The sequence below is a fragment of the Schistocerca serialis genome, chromosome 9 (assembly GCF_023864345.2).
Source record: "Schistocerca serialis cubense isolate TAMUIC-IGC-003099 chromosome 9, iqSchSeri2.2, whole genome shotgun sequence".
Classification (NCBI taxonomy): Eukaryota; Metazoa; Arthropoda; class Insecta; order Orthoptera; family Acrididae; genus Schistocerca; species Schistocerca serialis.
In genome coordinates this window covers 476,405,095-476,422,840 of record NC_064646.1, presented here as the reverse complement: position 1 = coordinate 476,422,840, position 17,746 = coordinate 476,405,095, and the positions used below count along the sequence as shown (strand labels likewise).

Genomic DNA, 17,746 nt, shown 5'->3' with positions numbered 1-17,746 from the left:
AGGAATATATAATGCCGCTATCAAAATCTTTGAACCCTTACCCAAAAAAGACAGAAGAGCCACATTTAAAAATGAGCTGGAATTACCTTGTGGACAACACTCTCTAAGTGGCGGAAGAACTTTTATTTAGTACAATACTGCTAAACAAAACGTTTTCTGTTAAGTAAACTCCCGTGTAAATGGTGAGCATGGAACCACGTTTAAAAACTAATTAAGTTAATATTTTGTTCGTGACATTACAATATATCGTGCAGATTGACCCAGGGAACATGTAAGTAACTGTCTAACCAACCATCCAACTGAAAATTTTTCCAATTACTCTACGTACAGCTACACACCTTATCTGCTGTTCTGAGCACTGTGAGACCTGATCTGACAACCTTACAACAGTTAACAATCTTCAATCACAAGTGCAGCGATCGCCTCCTAAGCTGTAGGCAGGGAACAAGGCTTTACAAACGGTGTGGACCATTATTCTGACAAGACAGCATCAGCGAGACGTCATCCACGCTTCTAATAATAGCAGGTGCATCATTTCGTACAAACTCCGACTGTGCTGGAGACCGCTTCTGATAAAGCCAGGTCTTACTTAATAATGCGACGCTGTCCGCAAGAACGTGCATTACTGGAGATATGACGTCTTCCGTTTTAATCTGGCCGCGCGCAGTGCATTCCAATTCCAGTCACGTGTTGGCAAGGTTTCAGCTCTTACCCCTGGAGCTCGAGAACTGATTCTAATTTCAAGTTCTCTCATGCATTTAGAATGCCGAGAGGGTGGCAGACACTCCATCACACATGCCGGGCGGGAAAATGAATGTTTGTGGAACACTTTAAGCATGCGGTCAGCACAACAATTACAGTAACAAAATGTGCTGGCAAGAAAGGAGAAAGAGGAAAGGGGAAATATGTTATCGTAGAGCATACGTTTATGTGTAATGAGGTTTCTGTGGAAGTATTTGTCTGCATTCTAGCCTTCTGTGCGAGTCGGACGTGTACGATTAACTGTTCAAACAGGAAGGGAATACTAGTTTTGGAATACGGTGCTACAAAAGAATGCTGAAGTGAGTAGAACGGATAGTTCGGCCACATCTACATACATACACCGCAATGCACCATACGGTGATTTGCGGAGGGTAACTTCTGCCACTAGTAGTCATTCGCTATGCTTTTCCGCTCTCAAATGGAGTGAGTGAAATACGACTGTCAACATGCTTTCGTTCGAATTCTGATTTCTCTGTCTTTCATCGCCCGCACGTAGAACGTCGTTGGCGGCAGCAGAATCGGTCTGCGGCCTGCCACATATGCCGGTTTTCTACATTTCCTCAATGGCGTTTCGAAGAAAGAAAGTCATCATCTCTGCAGTATTTCCCATTTCTGTTGAAGCCTTTTCGTAATAACTCGTGCACTGATCGACCCTACCGGTAACAAATCTAGCAGCACGAATCCGTACTGCTTCAATGTCTTCTTCTTGATCTGACTTGGTGAGGGTCCAGAAATCTTGAGCAGTAGTCAAGGAGAATGACTCTAGTTTTCTGTACGTCCTCTCCTTTATAGATGAGCTACATGTTCCTACTATTCTTCCTATAAACGAAGGTCGACAGTTGCTGTCCCTACATCTGAACTTAAGCCCTCTTTTCAGTTCATGCCGCTTTGGAACGTTACACACAGGTATTTAATCGACTTGACATTGTCAAGCAGCACACCTGCAGTACTTAATGTATTCAAACGACGAAAAGGTACTGAGTAGAATAGGGGGAAAAATACTAAAACTAATCTAGAAAAAAGGGATACTTCATTCTCAAACTCTGTGGCACTGGTACAGCAACCGTGGTATTGTTACAGAGAGAATTCAGCCGTTGTTCCAAAAGAGATGGTTTCATTAGTTGTTCATTTGCGACGCGTTTCGCCTGTATTTAAAGGTATCTTCAGACAATCGAACCATGGGTAAATAATCATCTCATGAAATAAGGCGGCAAACGTGTAAAATTACTCCCACGCAAAAATGGGCCAACTGCATGTATAACGCTAAAATACGGAGCAATGCCGATAGTCGCCATTTGTACCTTGTGAAGGTTTACAGTAGTGTCGTGACACACCACCAGTCAGTAATGGTAATAAAGGTGAATTCTCATTTTCATCTTACCGTATGATACTTCTCCTTTTATTGATTGGCGACTCCATGGCGTGTTCTGTGCACCACGACCAAATATTGGATAGAGTTTGAAGGAGAATCAGCATTGGTCGTATTTTTTTGTTTTATAATCCGCAAAATCGTTTTTCGGTCACTTAGTGACAATCCTCAGTGCTTAATATACAATTAAAATTGGTAGGCACTGGTATCAACAAGCTTAGAGTGATCACATAAACCTCTCTAAGCTTGTTGATACCAGTGCATCGCACTGAGGATGGTCACTAAGTGACCGAAAATCGATTTTGCGGATAATAGAACAAAAAAATACGACCAATGCTGATTCTACCTCCACTTCTCCTTTTATTACCATTACCGAATGGTGGTGTGTCACGACACTACTGTAAACCATCACAAGATACAAATTACTACTATCGGCATCGTTCCGTATTTTATACATGCACTTGGCCTGTTTTTGCCCGGGTATAATTTTATATGTTTAACTTTTAATTTCCTGATATGATTATTTATCCATATTTCGACTGTCTGAAGATGTTTTTAAATACAGGCGAAACGCTCGCAAATGAAGAACTAATAAAACCATCTTTTCTGTAACCGCGACTGAATTCTCTCTTTAAAGGGATACTTTGGTAGTAAGCATCCTGTGGCACCCGGAAGTCGTTAAATATGTGTGTGTGTGTGTGTGTGTGTGTGTGTGTGTGTGTGTGTGTTTGTGTGGTAAAAGGTAGAGTGGTGGCGTCAAACTTGAGTACAGTAAGCAAGTTCGTATGCAGGTAGACTGCAGAACTTACAAACCATTGCACGACTAACTAGGGGAAGGCAACTTACGAGGAAGCACGTCGTCGCTGTAAGTCCACTGACGTCGCCAGAGGGAAAGTTTTTTGGTACGCAGTGGGCAGGCCTGCACCAGAAGGTCGTGTACATCGTGCATCTTGCACGCCGGCTACCTTTTCAAGCGCTGGACCTCGGTGTCCCATCCCCACATGTGCCCGATCTTTAGAAGAGGAAATATTTAACCCGATACTGGTCAGAGGCGACTGCGTACAGGCGTACAGTAGTAAAACACCCGAATGACGGGAGACATCGTGTGGATGCAGCCAGACGCATTGCAGCCATCAGACCAGATAACCGCCTGGCAGTACTCTAACAGCCTGCTGTCCTGTCACTGAGCACAACCTGAAAGATACCTCAAGTGAGTGTCATTAAATTTTCTCCAGTTAAAAATGGCTCTGAGCACTATGAGACTTAACTTCTGAGGTCAGCAGTCGCCTAGAACTTAGAACCATTTAAACCTAACTAACCTAAGGACATCACACACATCCATGCCCGAGGCAGGATTCGAACCTGCGACCGTAGCGGTCGCGCGGTTCCAGACTGTAGCGCCTAGAACCGCTTGGCCACTCCGGCCGGCATTCTCCAGTTACAAGGACTTATATATAATACTCATAATATCAGATTCGACGACGTTCTTCCTTCACTATAAGGTTTTTTTCATTCGAGCTCACTATATTCAGTCTATCAAATAGAATTATTTGTATAGTTCCCAGCAATATATTACAGATCAATACAAAAGCACAGAATCTGTTTCGTTGCGATGTAAGAATCATGGAACACGACGACAACCAGGGTTACTAAGAGCGTAAACAACTGAAGAGGTAGTAAGTGAAGGCGCAAAAGAAAATGATTCAATGGGAGACGTACAGGTAGCAGAAGAGTAAATTAAAGATTATATAAGTCGTCTTGCGTTAGACTGTGGGGATTTTTCTTCTCAGTAGCATTTGTTTACGACGTTTGCGTAACACTTGAAATCTCACCTGACTGCTAACGAGTCTAGGAAGCTCATGAGATTTCAATTTTTGCTGACCGTTAAAGTTTTCTATTGTTACTGCATTCAAGAATTTTCTACTATATTTGTAGAAAGCAACGGACAGGAGACTATATATAAAGGTCATCAAATGAAACGAAACACATGGAAATAATGTAAGTAAACTGTTTGTAATTTCAGAAGTAATCGCCGTAACTATTAATATTTTTTATTTATGTTAGGCACTGAAAACACTGGAAGCCAAGATGTCACCTGAAATCCTTAATTGGTTGGATTAGTTGTTTCGATTAACAATCAAGGCATCTTCAGATCCTAGATATAAAACATATCCTATCATGTTACTAAAATACACACTAATTAATTACAGAAGAGAGTTTTGTGGTATGTCTTCTGTAATTTATTAGTGTATGTACACTTGAAACATGCTAAAACATTATATGCCGTTCTGTAAGCTGTTGTATGTTGTTAACATGTGAAAATCTTTGTTTTATATCTTAGCTCTGAAGGTGGCTAGATTGTTAGCCGAAACAAGTAATCCATCCAAAAGGGGGTTTCATGTGCGATCTTGGCTTCAATGGGTTTTCAGTCTCAAACATAAATAAAAAATTTACAACACCTGACGTATATTCTAGTTGACCATGTCAACAAATACCTGTTAACACGTTTGTCACACTCTCAGACAAGACTGTCAATGCCTTTGTGGAAAAAAAAGGATTGCGGTTGCCTACAAAACCGGGAATGTACCCAGGCATGCAAACCAACAGCCATTATTGTCTTTGTACAGCGCTCCAAAAACATGGAAATCGCAGGGGAAGAGATCGGGTCTCTGTAGAGGATGTGTAAGGGCGTCCCATCGAATCTTCTGCAGCTCAAAACAACCTTGTTAGCATGTGGGGCCGCCCACACTACGCTGCAGAAATTTCTCTGGAAAGCCTTTATGTATCTTCCAGAGAGTCCCGATCTCTTCCCATGCAACTTCCATATTTTTGGAGCCCTGAAGGAGGACATTCCTGGCCGTCGATTTACTTCTGAAGAATCGGTTCACGCATGGGAGCAACCGCAACCGCAATATTTTTTTCATGAAGACATTGACCGTCTTTGTCTCGCAGTGGAAATAATGCACAAACACTTATGGCGATTAATTTTTCCATTTGCTTCGTTCTCATTTGATTGCCCCATATATTATGAACAATTTAATGTAGCTATACTCAGATAATCTCGTATACTGGGGCACAGACTTACTATTTACAGGCCTCTCATCCCGTGGAAACGTAATAAATGGAAACGAATTTATCAGCATTTATTGGTATCTACGAGGGTAATTCAATAATTGTAGAGACAAACTAGTCCGGACAAAAAACCGTTTATTTTTACAAAACAATACTTTTTCTACTTTTCGACAGAATCCCCTTGAACATTCACGCACGTCTTCCAACGGGCTACAAGCTCTTTTATTTCGGCTGCAAAAAACTCTTCATCTTGATGTTTTAACCAATTTGCCACAAACTGTTTTACGTCCTCGTTGTCCTGGAACCTCTTCCCACGTAATGCCTCCCTCAGTGCACCAAACAAATGGAAATCACTAGGTGCTAAATCAGGACTGTAAGGGGGATGAGGCAGTACTTCCCAGCCCATTTTGTCGATGATTTCACGGGTTAGTTAAGCAATATGAGGACTTGCGTTGTCTTGCTGAAGAATCACACCTCTCCTCTGAGATACATGACGTCTCTCTTCATGGCTGGCTTCACCTTGTTTAAAAGCAAATCCGGGTACAATTGGCTGTTCATTGTACGCTCCTCTTTGAGAAAATCACAAAAAACTGGACCTTCAGCATCCCTAAACACCATTAATATGACTTTTCGCGCTAATGCTTGGATTTTAATTTTTTCTTAACATGTGGATTGGTGTTCTTCCACTGTATGCTTTCCCTTTTTGATTCTGACTCATAACAGTGAACCCAAGTTTCGTCACAATTTAAAATTTTGTTGAGGAAGTGGTCATCTTCTCTTTCATAACGTTCCTTTAGCTCTGTGCACACTCTCAACCTTGTTTCTTTGTGTAGCAGCGTCAACTCCTTTGGGATCCATCATGCACATGTTTTACGGTACTTCAGCTTGCTACAGTTAATGTTATGAACTGTACCAGTATTAACTTCAACCTTATAAACTATCATTTCCACAGTCACAGGGCGGTCGGCACGAATAATGTCATGAATTCGACTTTCAAGTGAGGGAGTTGAAACTGCAACTGGTCGGCCATAACGGTGTTCGTCAGTCACTGAGTAGTGACCATTTTTGAACTACTCTACCCACTTGTAAAAATTTGCCATGATGCCAACTGAAAGCAATTAAAGTACCAAACTTGCCCTACTAACAATTTCTTCCCGAGACCAATTTGTCTCTTTAATTATGGAATGACTCGAATATTGTGTCTGACCAGCTGCTGAAATGGAAATGAAATTTTCGCGGAATATTTCAGGCATTTTTGTATTTTGAATGTGAGGGAGAGCGCGGCTAATTGGTGAGCAGTACTTAAAGTTTATACAGTACTGTTAGGTTGTAGCATCGCACTATTAGCGCTGTGCACGGTGGGGCGCTAAGCAAACGCACAGTGAAGGACTGACAGGAGTCTTATAACTTTTCAAGACAGTCAACATCTTTGGTTATTTTTCACCATATGTGGTTACCTCAGACAGTAAGGATTTCATAAATGTATTTAGTTTTTTTTTCTTTTTTTTTTGTAGGCTAGGTCGAAACTGAAATTGCTGCAGCATATCAAAACCTACCTAAGAAACTGCTAATAGAATTCCCTTTTATAAGGTAGAGCAAAATGGACCGTCAGGCCCTTCAATAATTGTTACTGCCATTAAAACGAAAAAGTGCTGAAGTATTTTTGATTATAAACTATATTTCAAAGAAAGAAATTGGGTGAAACAAAGGAAATCTGACAGTAAGGAAAATGCAAGTGTTTCAACAGTCTCACCTATGACGCAGATGTTGGGTGATTGAGATACGGAGAACACGGAAGAATAATGTTTACTCCATAACACACAAACTTTCAGAGAAATTATAGCACACTCTCCTGCTTGTGATGAAGGGTACATCGATCCTCTACCAGAAGACTGAATAGTGTATAGCTAATGCTGTACCTGGTAGCATGAGCAGCTTTCAAACAGTGTAGAAAGGAAAACAGTGTGCAATTATACACTCCTGGAAATTGAAATAAGAACACCGTGAATTCATTGTCCCAGGAAGGGGAAACTTTATTGACACATTCCTGGGGTCAGATACATCACATGATCACACTGACACAACCACAGGCACATAGACACAGGCAACAGAGCATGCACAATGTCGGCACTAGTACAGTGTATATCCACCTTTCGCAGCAATGCAGGCTGCTATTCTCCCATGGAGACGAACGTAGAGATGCTGGATGTAGTCCTGTGGAACGGCTTGCCATGCCATTTTCCACCTGGCGCCTCAGTTGGACCAGCGTTCGTGCTGGACGTTTAGACCGCGTGAGACGACGCTTCATCCAGTCCCAAACATGCTCAATGGGGGACAGATCCGGAGATGTTGCTGGCCAGGGTAGTTGACTTACACCTTCTAGATCACGTTGGGTGGCACGGGATACATGCGGACGTGCATTGTCCTGTTGGAACAGCAAGTTCCCTTTCCGGTCTAGGAATGGTAGAACGATGGGTTCGATGACGGTTTGGATGTACCGTGCACTATTCAGTGTCCCCTCGACGATCACCAGTGGTGTACGGCCAGTGTAGCAGATCGCTCCCCACACCATGATGCCGGGTGTTGGCCCTGTGTGCCTCGGTCGTATGCAGTCCTGATTGTGGCGCTCACCTGCTCGGCGCCAAACACGCATACGACCATCATTGGCACCAAGGCAGAAGCGACTCTCATCGCTGAAGACGACACGTCTCCATTCGTCCCTCCATTCACGCCTGTCGCGACACCACTGGAGGCGGGCTGCACGATGTTGGGGCGTGAGCGGAAGACGGCCTAATGGTGTGCGGGACCGTAGCCCAGCTTCATGGAGACGGTTGCGAATGGTCCTCGCCGATACCCCAGGAGCAACAGTGTCCCTAATTTGCTGGGAAGTGGCGGTGCGGTCCCCTACGGCACTGCGTAGGATCCTACGGTCTTGGCGTGCATCCGTGCGTCGCTGCGGTCCGGTCCCAGGTCGACGGGCACGTGCACCTTCCGCCGACCACTGGCGACAACATCGATGTACTGTGGAGACCTCACGCCCCACGTGTTGAGCAATTCGGCGGTACGTCCACCCGGCCTCCCGCATGCCCACTATACGCCCTCGCTCAAAGTCCGTCAACTGCACATACGGTTCACGTCCACGCTGTCGCGGCATGCTACCAGTGTTAAAGACTGCGATGGAGCTCCGTATGCCACGGCAAACTGGCTGACACTGACGGCGGCGGTGCACAAATGCTGCGCAGCTAGCGCCATTCGACGGCCAACACCGCGGTTCCTGGTGTGTCCGCTGTGCCGTGCGTGTGATCATTGCTTGTACAGCCCTCTCGCAGTGTCCGGAGCAAGTATGGTGGGTCTGACACACCGGTGTCAATGTGTTCTTTTTTCCATTTCCAGGAGTGTAGTTACAGAAGAACAAAAATTTTAAAATATATTCATTTTCAGTGGAATAATTCCTTCATCACATAGCTTTCAGTAAAATGAACAGAGAAACGTTCAGTTAGTTACCGTACTGCCTCATATTTTTCCATTATTAAAAATACAAACAACTTTTCTCAGTGTTGTCACACTGATCCGTGGTCAATGGCGTCTAGTCCCGACACTTGGGCAAGATGACATTTTCGCATTAGTTTCTTTTTCTAATTGGCAAAGTAATATTGATTACACTAAAACTAAGATTTATAAAACTTAGGAGGATAAAATATAGCGCCATCTATTAACACATGAAAAGAAGAAGTATTAGGAATGGTAACTGCTAACAGCGTCCACGCTATATAGCGTCATAAGTGGACTGTGTGCAGTCAAGGGTATTAGAAATGATAAAGGGCTTTGCAGGAGGCTTTTATATTCTCGACCATTTATAATGAATACAGACCAGGGAAATTAATTAGAATTTGTACCAAGGCCGGAATATGAACTCGGGCCGCCTGCTCACTAGGCAGATACGCTGACGCACGGATTACTATACTGTCTCTCGTTCTGTAATAGAAACTCCAGTTCAAGCCTCGTCCCATCTTGACGTTCCCGTTCTGATCTCGCATCAGTACTGCAGAGGCCCTCCGACACAGATATAGCACCTTAGTATCTTATCTAGATAAAGTTGAGACTTCAACATGGCCGGCTGAAGTGGCCGAGCGGTTCTAGGCGCTACAGTCTGGAACCGCGTGACCGCTATGGTCGCAGGTTCGAATTCTGCCTCGGGCATGGATGTGTGTGACGTTTTTAGGTTAGTTAGGTTTAAGTAGTTCTAAGTTCTAGGGGACCTCATAAGTTAAGCCCCAAAGTGCTCAGAGCCATTTGAACTTCAACATGTCTGAGGAGGGCATAATTTTAATTTAGTGTCAGTTTCAAGAACTGCTCCTTGGTATTAAGGACAAGTTAGAAACCTTGCAGCCCAATATTCCGTTGTCGAATTTGTGGGAAGAGAAAATCGCCCTATTATCCCCAGTTTGACAGATTACTTTCTGTTACGTTCACTTGGACAGATGTTAATTTGAAGTCTTCAGACTGATATCATGCAGCACTAACAACGAAAATCAACAAGTTGACGGTGGCTTCGTGAGAAGACGAGAGAAGCATACCGGACATGTGTTCGGCGAGGACGGAGAGTAACTACTAATCAAATGTGTATCCGGATGTGAAGGACAGGCGTGCATACTGATAAAAAGTCTCTTTTAACCCACTACATCAATTGGGACGGAGAAAATGATTTGAAAGCTCTTCCCAACTCATGTTAGCGATTAATCACTAGCTGAGGGAGCCATAACGGGTGTGGGAAGTGTTACACCAAGCCTACAGTTATCCAACTTCGTGGAGATGTTCATCACATGTCGGTTACAAAATGACGGAACTTTCATTCAACATCAATACGGACACAATTTTAGTCTCAACTCGCTGTTCTGCGGAAGCAGATTCCCTCCTAGTGCCCTCTTAAGTAACTTCTTTCCACGCCTGAAACACACGCCGTGTCAGTACACGAAGATTACTGACTAGAGGCTGCCATAATAGTGTACTTCTTCCCATGGCAACCCTCGGAATCACGGCGTGGAGAGCTTTCGGGTATGGCAACAAGACTACGTTGATAGTTATTGAACGAAAGCTGAATATCACGTTATTGTACTCTTTATTATGGAGGTACCAACTTGCATACTCAATTAGGACAATCGACGACCCAACACTGCTGTTCACGCCACAAACTGCTTGAAGAGCGGATTAAATCGTATACATTTGTAGGAATTAACTTATAATATACAGGCTGAGCCACCGAAACATTACCTCGCAGATATTGCGGAAATGGAAAACGTTTCCACAGAATGGGTTGTTAGTCACGGGCTCGCACTGTTATACAATAAACAAATTGTAAGTTTACTTAGAAACTGCACTTTTGAAATGGACTAATGCCCACTGACATCAACGAATTAAAACTAGGCTAAGTTACAATGTCTGTGGTGCTTGTTGCAGGATTTTAGTACGAGTCGTTTACGAGATGTCGTATTCTCGAAAGTTTCCACATCGACACTTATCTTTGCCAGTCCATGCAGTAGATCGTCCATGGACGGTGGGATTTAACAGCGCAGGAAAAGGCGACATGCTCATGGTCTATAAAGGGTTTTGGGATGACTGCAGTTCGTTCTTCTACTGTGTATTCCGCCCCAATAGATGTCAATCATCTCGCCAATTATTTATCAGCCTCTTCAATCAGATACGTGAAAGTGTTATTGTAACACCTAGGCAGTGTAACAGAAGGAAACAAGTGACGACAGAAGAGGGGGAACTTAATGTTTTTGCTGCTGTTGCAGTTGATCCGCACGTTAGCTCCCGCGCAATCGAACGAGGCAGTGGCATGAGTCAGGCAAGTGTCCTATGCGTTCTCTATCGACATAGGTTCTACCCGTATCACATGTCTCTCCATCAAGAGCTGCGTGGAAACTATTATGAGACCCGTGTTAACTTCTGTACATGGGCATTAAGACAGAATACTTCAGATGTATCATGTTTAGTGATGAAGCCACATTTACCAATCAAGGCCACGTAAGCCGCCGAAACACGCACCATTGGTCTGTTGAGGAATATCAGCATCCACGGACTGTAACCTTGTGGTGTGAGATAATGAACCATCGCCTCATAGACGGAACAACGAACAAGCACAAGTATCGCAGCCTCCTAACAGAATATCTTCCACGAATGCTAGGAGACGTTTCTCTGCAGACTAGGAGGAACCTGAGGGGTACCAACATGATGGCTGTCCAGCCCATAGCGAACGAAGTACTACAGCATGTCTTCAAGAATTTGGAAACAGTCGCTGGATTGGACACTGAGGACCTGTTGTTTGGCCGGCCCGTGCCCCAGATTTGATTTTTTTCTTTGGGGAAAACTAAAAGATGCTGTCTACAAGGACATACGAACTACATCCGATAATATGCAGCGGCAAGTTCCTGCAGCCTGCTCGGACAGCTCCGCTGAAATGATAGGTGTGCAGCAGTCGTTCCGTACCAGATTGGAAGCGTGTATTGCCGTTGCCGGTGGTCAGTTTGAGCATAACCTGTGATGGTCAGTTTTCCCGTTACTGGTCAGAATCCACATAACTAGCATATGTAGTTGTGTTGTTATTTATTGTGTGCGGCCACAAGTATTATACAAGTGTGCGTGGGAACTTTTTAAAACAAAATAACTCGTAAACGACTCCCACTACAATCCTGCAACAAACACCTTTGACATTCTAATTTTAATTTGTTGACAAAATACACTTTATAAATATTATTATAATGTGTTGATTGACTATCAATGAGAGCCTCTGATTACCAATACATTCTACGAAAACAGCACATCATTGGCCCTGTCCATTTCCACAATATTAGCGATGCAAGTATTAGGTGATTCCCCTTATATTTTAGTTTGTGGTTTATTTACGCCACAACCTATTAAACTTCTATTAAAGTAGAATGCGCCTTATTTCTTCGAAGCTCCCACTGGTGGCGGATGAACAATTTAATTTGTCATCTGTTCCTCTGTTACCATTAGTATGAGCTTATACTTGGTACGGTCATATAATATTTGACGTAATAAGCCACATTAATTTTTACGTTTGATATTCCCCCCTCATATTTGCATACAGTATTCATCTTTCATCAGTTTCTGAGGACATATTTGCAGTTATACGTGAAATAGTGTGCATCCCATGTTTATACATTTTTTGTCTGACGATGGCACCCTCTGCCGAAACATGTAATTAGAAGACGTAAGTTGCGATACGACACAAAGTTTTTGCGTGTGAAGCAAAAAGGCATAAGCAAATTCTTGAACTAGTAGTACAAAACGCGGTGAACTAACGTCAGCATCTCTGTAGTTTAGCATGGCTCGTTATTTCTTTATAATTGCTCCAACAAGTGCAAAACGGAAAATTGAGTACAGGCATTGTGCAGGTTGTGTGTGTTTAATACATTTTGGCTGTCGCATTACAAATAAATTCATGCTGGAGTCGCGCTGAATGTAGAAGGAAAAAGGAATTTAAAACTTCACTTAAAATACATTTACCGCTAAAATCCCACCGAAACGCGAATAATATAACGAAAGAGGGCCGTTACAAACTACATACCACCCAATACCACCTCCGCATTCAAGACGAGATTAAAGTGTGATCTGTGATCACGGCGTACCCTTCTGCTAGGCATATTCACTTCTCTTTCTGTCCAACAGGGAAACAGTATTTCTATCACATTATCAGCCATCAACGCTTTTCTCATCTCTATCTACTTCTGTCTCTTTCTTCCATCTCATCTGCTACATTACATTATTATGTCTCGCTCTTTCTCTGACTACTTACCTTCTCCACATTCATTCTTCTTTATTATGATTAGCTCTTCTTCTTTTACAGCATGGGCTACGGTTATTTCAACTGTTCCTCCTATATTTCTCTGCGTTTCTGTCTTCCTTCTCCTTTTCAAGTCGCTTCAGTCTTCTTCTTAGATTTTTCATGGAAGTTTCACAATCCTGCAATTTCTATCAGTCGTTCTTCAGCATCTTGTGGAGTAATAAATAGTTCATCCTTATCCCTTCGAACATGTTTGCACCAAGTGTACAGGTTTTCCGTCCGTCTCTTGGTATAAATCGTTCAGCTGTGGCCGTAAGAGCTATTGTTCTTTCCCTAATTACGTCCATACATATTTCAGTCTGTGCATAAAGTTCACTAATATGTCGTAGTGACTGCTACTGGTCCCAAAACTTTGATTATTATTTTACATTCTGTGATTTCTAGTGCATTCATAATCATTTTTTTCTTTAGAGTTAGATATTCTTTGGCATGAAATGCATCTGGGCGAATTACTGTAGATTATTATCTAAGTTTAACATTGAGTTATATCGATTTCTTTTCATATATATCCTTAATGAGGTAGTATGATCTTTTCATCTTATAAACGCTCGCTGCTGAAATTTTTAAGTATCTTAGTTTTTACGTATTTAATTATCATTACCTTGCAAGCGGCCTTAATGTTTCCCAAAAAAAATTGTTTTTTAAAGGATATATGTCGTCCTTTTTCAATTCGTTCCTTCAGAAATCCTGTATGACTGGTGGCTGTTTCCAATCACTCTGAAGAAGTGGCTGGGTTGTCTGCTAAAGCTAGACAGTTTACTTGAATGTTGCCCCTTCTGCAATCTAAATCAACACCGTCATCGAATTGGCTTTCTCGCAATGAGATCTTACAATCTCTTCCAACTAATTCTGGTATGTAATGAAAGTGCAGTTGGCAGGGAACATCTGCGTTCTGACTTCAGTTTCGATCGCGAGACTTCCAGACATTTAACTTCCAAATTTCAGTTTAGAGTGGGTGTCTGCTAGTGCCTGCTTAAAGACAGCTGTGATTTTACTGTCTAAGCACAATACATTGAGAATTTTCATCACCACCACCACCACCACCACCACCACCACCACCACCACCAGTGTTGCTCATGTACTATACACGGTGCGGCACTTAAATCCGGACAAATTTCAATTTGAATTTCCCGCGATATTGTAGTTCTGCCGGAGGTTGCGATTGGCGTCGTTGAAAGGAATAGACATCTGGTAAACACACAGAACCTCATAATGGCCGAGATGTTACGGATAAGTGCGGAGTACAATAGATGAGCCGCGATTATCGAAAGTTTTCACGATGGGCGTTCGTCCACTGAAATAGTTCGATTCTTCGCGTACCCGAGGTTAACTGCTTAATATACTGTGTCGAAGTATAATGCTTCGGAGAAGTTGGGGGTTAATGTCGTAGGTGTAGTGCCCGGTGAGGGTGGTGATATGTGGTCACATTTCTAGGAAAATTGACAAAATGTCACAAAAGAAGTTTATCTGCAAGTTTTGACGAATGTGGATGGTAACCATGAATGGTAACTGTGGCCTCGGGGAGACAATACGTCTTTCTACAGGACGGTGCACGGGCTCACACGAGCCATTTAGTCCAAAACTGGCTCTCGGATAACGCTGACATGTTCTGGCCAAAGGAGTTCTGGCTCCCGAATACCCGGATTTGAACCCCCTCTACTACTATGTTTGGTGAGTATTCGAAAGGAGTTACCAGTTCTAAGACGAGGCACCTTAACGTGGCATCTCTACGCAACGCTGCCGAAGCAGCATCCGCGAATATGGACAGTGCTGGTTTAAAGAGTGCGTACGATCGCTTCAGGACAAAATTGGAGGTGGTCATTGCTACTGAAGGGGGTTACATCGAGTAATGTTACTCTTGAAAGATACTACTACTTATATGTAAATTTATTTTCATTTGTATTTTACTTTAATAGATTTCCTTGTAAAAAAGTTTCATTTGTCCAGATTTATGAGTCGCTTGCTGTACATATTGCGTTGACGAGTACGGATATCTTATTGATGTAACACAGTACCTGACTGTGGTAATTTCCAAGAATGATTGTCTTTCGAAGTTGCGGGGTCCAAACAATACATATCGAAAGGGCGATTCTAAATCGATCACGCGACTCTGGTGGCGGGCGTTATGAGTATGTTTACGGTGGTCACTACAGCAACGGCAAAAGAAGAGCGTTACAAAAATACTTGTAATTACGAAGGAGACGAGTTACTTTATTCGCTGTCGGTGTTGTTGTCATGTGAAAGTCCATGTGATGTATACGGTGCGGGAACAATTCCCGTTTTGCTATTAATTCGCGGAGGTGAGTAACTTAGAGCAACTAAGGGAACGACGGAAAAAGAGATAAAAATGACGATCACAAATAATTGATCATAGCGCCCGCCACCAGAGTTGCGGATCGATTTAGGATCGCCCGTTCGATATGTATCGTTTGGTCCCCGCGACATCGAAAGGCAATCATTCTTCTAAATTACCGTCCTTGTCTTGCCAGGTGAAATAAATCCAGAAATAACGAAAGTAAATACTTCTAAAGGTGACGCTATCACGTTACTGGATCGTTTCAAGATGTAATTAATGAGAAATAAAGGCGGACAGCGACAAAGCTGCAAGAAATGAGGAGGAAGAAGTTTTGTTGTTGTTGTGGTCTTCAGTCCTGAGACTGATATGGTGCAGCTCTCCATCTTGTGCAAGATTCTTCATCTCCCAGTACCTACTGCAACCTACATCCTTCTGAATCTGCTTGGTGTATTCATCTCTTGGTCTCCCTCTACGATTTTTACCCTCCACGCTGCCCTCCAGTACTAAACTGGTTTATCCCTTGATGCCTCAGAACATGTCGTACCAACCGATCCCTTCTTCTAGTCAAGTCGTGCCACAAACGTCTCTTCTCCCCAATTCTGTTCAATACCTCCTCATTAGTTATGTGATCTACCCATCTAATCTCCAGCATTCCTCTGTAGCACCACATTTCGAAAGCTTCTATTCTCTTCTTGTCTAAACTATTTATCGTTCATGTTTCACTTCCATACATGGCTACACTCCATGCAAATACTTTCAGAAACGATTTCCTGACGCTTAAGTCTATACTCGATGTTAACGAATTTCTCTTCTTCAGAAATGCTTTCCTTCACAGTGCTAGTCTACATTTTATATCCTCTCTACTTCGACCGTTGTCAGTTATTTTGCTCCCCAAATAGCAAGACTCCTTTACTACTTTAAGTATCTCATTTCCTAATCTAATTCCCGCAGCATCGCCCGACTTAATTCGACTACATTCCATTATCCTCGTTTTGCTTTTGTTGCTATTCATCTTATATCCTCCTTTCAAGACACTATCCATTTCGTTTAGCTGCTCTTCCAAGTCCTTTGCTGTCTCTGACAGAATTACAATGTCATCGGCGAACCTCAAAGTTTTTATATCTTCTCCATGGCTTTTAATACCTACTCCGAAATTTTCTTTTGTTTCCTTCACTGCTTGCTCAATATACAGGTTGAATAACATCGGGGAGAGGCTACAACTCTGTCTCACTCCCTTCCCAACCACTGCTTCCCTTTCATGTCCCCCCACCCTTATAACTGCCATCTGGTTTCTGTACAAATTGTAAATAACCATTCGCTCCCTGTATTTTACCCCTGACACATTTAGAATTTCAGAGAGAGTATTCCAGAACGTTGTCAAAAGCTTTCTCTAAGTCTACAAATACTAGAAACGTAGGTTTGCCTTTCCTTAATGTAGCTTCTAAGATAAGTCGTAGGGTCAGTATTGCCTCAAGTGTTGTAACATTTCAACGGAATCCAAACTGAAAGGAAGAAGTACAGGGGTAGAATGGTGTAGGACAGCGGGCTTACCTTCCGAGTCGTCGCCGTGGAGGAGAGCCAGGCAAGCTTTACCGAGCGGCAGCGCTCCGCCCTGGCTCGCTGGGCCAGCACTCTTGCCGAAGGCACCTCCTCCGACACCGTGTTGCGCCGCATACTGGCGCCAGGTCGCAGACCACCAAGTGTGCTCTTGTCTCTCCCACAGCCCTCGCTTTCCGATCTAGACCTCAGAAAGCTTCTCTTCAAGTTGATCTCGCGCGTTCCCCTACCCTCCGCCTCCGATATTCTTTCGCGGAAGTCATGGCGGCCGACCCAGTGTTCTGTGCGCAGTTCCACCCAGACGTCGCTAGGCCGGCCCTCGCTGCACTGCCCGCCGCTCACGCACGCTCGCGATTTATCAATACTATGCAGGATCCGGACGTCCGCCCGATACGATCCCAACAGCTGAGCCACTTGAGACGAACACACTTCCCGGGACACGTAAACATGCCGGTGGGCAGCTGGGCCACGTAGTCACTGCCGTTGCTCGGCAACGCGACGACACATGAAGACAACTCGAAAGGCACAGATGGGCCAACAATATCTACACGTAATGCCCGGCCTGATGGTATCGTGGACTGTCTCAATTCAAAAGCAATCACCGCACGTGTTAAGGGAGAACGACAATGTTTTATTACACAGTTCGAATGTCTACACATTGAACAGTTTCGCGAAAGTATTATGCGCCAACTCCAAAAAACAACGATTCTGTGAGTGTTCGAAGCCGAGCGTGTACGGTTCAAAAAATGGTTAAAATGGCTCTGAGCACTATGGGACTTAACATCTGAGGTCATCAGTCCCCTAGGACTTAGAACTACTTAAA

At 43.3% G+C, this 17,746-nt stretch overlaps 1 protein-coding gene across 1 annotated transcript in view; it reads right to left on the bottom strand.

Annotated features, from left to right (window-relative positions):
- The window catches only part of LOC126419722 (NACHT and WD repeat domain-containing protein 2-like), a 561,067-nt gene extending 543,854 nt beyond the window's left edge, over nucleotides 1–17,213 (bottom strand). The window contains exon 1 of the mRNA XM_050086902.1: nucleotides 16,918–17,213. Within this exon, the coding sequence (XP_049942859.1) occupies nucleotides 16,918–17,040 (123 nt within the window). The 5' untranslated portion in view covers nucleotides 17,041–17,213. The remainder of the gene's footprint in view (nucleotides 1–16,917) is intronic.
- Nucleotides 17,214–17,746: the final 533 nt, after the last annotated feature.